This window comes from Cyprinodon variegatus, unplaced genomic scaffold, assembly GCF_000732505.1.
Source record: "Cyprinodon variegatus isolate N-32 unplaced genomic scaffold, C_variegatus-1.0 Scaffold694, whole genome shotgun sequence".
NCBI classification, from domain to species: domain Eukaryota; kingdom Metazoa; phylum Chordata; class Actinopteri; order Cyprinodontiformes; family Cyprinodontidae; genus Cyprinodon; species Cyprinodon variegatus.
Window position 1 is genome coordinate 97,662 of NW_015151147.1, and position 2,181 is coordinate 99,842.

Consider the following 2,181-nt stretch of genomic DNA (forward strand, 5'->3'; position numbering starts at 1 on the left):
GTTTGTGGTACAAATATCTAAAAGAAAGTAAACAGATTTTTTTTTTTTTTTTTTATGAATTTACATAAATCTTAAAATTGGGTGAAATATTTCTTTCTGCGAAGTTTTTCAGTTGATTCTTTATTATTGATCGAATGATCGAAGTATTTCAAGTCATTCAAAAAATACTGTAACTAATTTGGTTTAAGTATTTATGTTTGAAACGGAAGAAAGGACCGATTGAAAACGCCTTTGAAACGCCAATTCTTCCCAGATTGATGAGCAGCAGCCGTTGCCTCTCTGAGGTCGTTGCTGTTTTTCCACCCTGGCATTGTCCTCACATACCTGTCTGCTCCAACCCAACAAAAAACCTAAACTCCCGTTTTTCTAGAAATGTTCACAATCTGCTTCAAAACTTTTTAAATTAGAAGCAGAAAAGCTGCACCTCATTGTGTAATTCAGAGGTCTTCAACAGGGGGTCCGCGACCCCTAGGGGGTCCCCAGAGGTACTGCATGGGGGTCGCGAAAGTTTTGGTTGATTAGACTTTTTTTTTTTTTTTATATCCCCCTCCCCCCGCAATTTTTTCCACTAATTAAAATGTCTTTAAATCCACATTAACATGAATTAAACACACTGTAGTAAACAGATAAGTGGAGGCAGAAGATGTCTTTCAGTCATCAATGCCAGTGGCGGTTCTAGACCAAATGTACCAGGGGGCCAGCTTGGTTTTCCTGGGGGCACAAAAAATAATGAAATAAAAAAAACAGGGCAAGGGATTCAAATATATTAAGGTTTAATATATTATAATATATAATAATATATTAGGTTTAATCCAAATTATATTTCTTATTAGGTCAATATACATTCATAATTTAGGAATTTTATATATTTTTGACTTAATTTAAGATAAAATTACAGTTTTCTATAAAATCTGGAATAGAACCAAAACACTGATGCATTCAGCTTTAAACATTAGAGCAATTTCTTTTGAAAAAAACTAAACTGGGATCCAATCTCAATATGGATGTTTCAAGCTGGGCACCGTTTCATTCACAACACCTGTCCATTCAACTAGAATCAGAAATACTTTAATAATCCCAGGGAGAAATTACTTTAGTTACATTACTCCATCTGTAATAGAGAGACTATAGGACCAGTTTGATAGAACACTATTTCATACTATATATATTTAATTTGTAATTCAATCTGCTGTAGCTTCATATTCTGCTTCATAAAACATTAAACCTTTGACTAAAACAGGCGGTACGTTATTTTATCTAAGTTATCCAGTTAACCCAGTTAGGTTAGCTTCTCACTGCCATGCCCTGCTGCCTTACTTGTCCTCATGTGCATCTATCTGTGTGTCTCTGTCTGTGTGTCTGTCAGTTCTGGATGTAAATGATGAGACGCCCACCTTCAACCCCAGAGTTTACAATGTTTCCCTGATGGAGAGTGTCCCCAGAGACCACATCGTTGCGCGCCTCGTCTGCTTTGACAACGATGCTGGTCTCAACGCAGAGCTTAGCTACTTCATCACAGGTCAGAGGTCACAGCGGTCACACGTTTGTGGGTTTAGAGTGTTGCACGATTAAATGAACCGATCTATTGTACTGTGAAGCTTCACTGCCTACCATCTATCCATGTCTGTGCATATCTGTGCATATCTCTTTAAGAACTGAATTGCTGTTTCATTGCTTTTTTTAAAACCTGGATTTGTGTTTGATTTTTTTAGGTGGGAATCAAGATGGAAAATTCAGCGTTGGCTTCCGAGACGGCATCGTTAGGACTGTGGTGGGCTTGGACAGAGAGACTCAGGCGGTCTACACTCTGGTCATTGAGGCAATAGGTGTGTCATTCATTTACATTTTGAATAAAATAGAAAAAAAACTTTATTCAAAAGTAATCAGTCTTTTTGCATCTTAATAATCCAGGTAAAAAAAAAAAAAAAATCCACAAAAAGTTGCACAAGGCTTCTGTACTGCTTCTTCTTTGTTGTTGACCCACTGTGCAACAGGTACCACTCAGTTTACCTGTAACTTTACGGGGTTACAGGTAAGCTGAATGCCTACACTGCAAAAAATATAATCCCAATAAGTCATTTTTTTCTTAAAATAAGTGAATTTTTTCTTGAATTAAGGAGGTAAGTGAGAAACTTTGCCAATGGAACAAGAGAATCTACATTTAAAATAAGAAAAAATAAT

The 2,181-nt window shown here is 36.4% G+C and overlaps 1 protein-coding gene across 1 annotated transcript in view; it reads left to right on the top strand.

The window, feature by feature from the left end:
- Nucleotides 1-2,181, top strand: part of LOC107097416 (cadherin-23-like) — a 98,947-nt gene that overhangs the window by 87,594 nt on the left and 9,172 nt on the right. Inside the window, exons 15-16 of the mRNA XM_015394554.1 lie at nucleotides 1,367-1,519; nucleotides 1,713-1,826. Of these exons, the coding sequence (XP_015250040.1) occupies nucleotides 1,367-1,519; nucleotides 1,713-1,826 (267 nt within the window). The remainder of the gene's footprint in view (nucleotides 1-1,366; nucleotides 1,520-1,712; nucleotides 1,827-2,181) is intronic.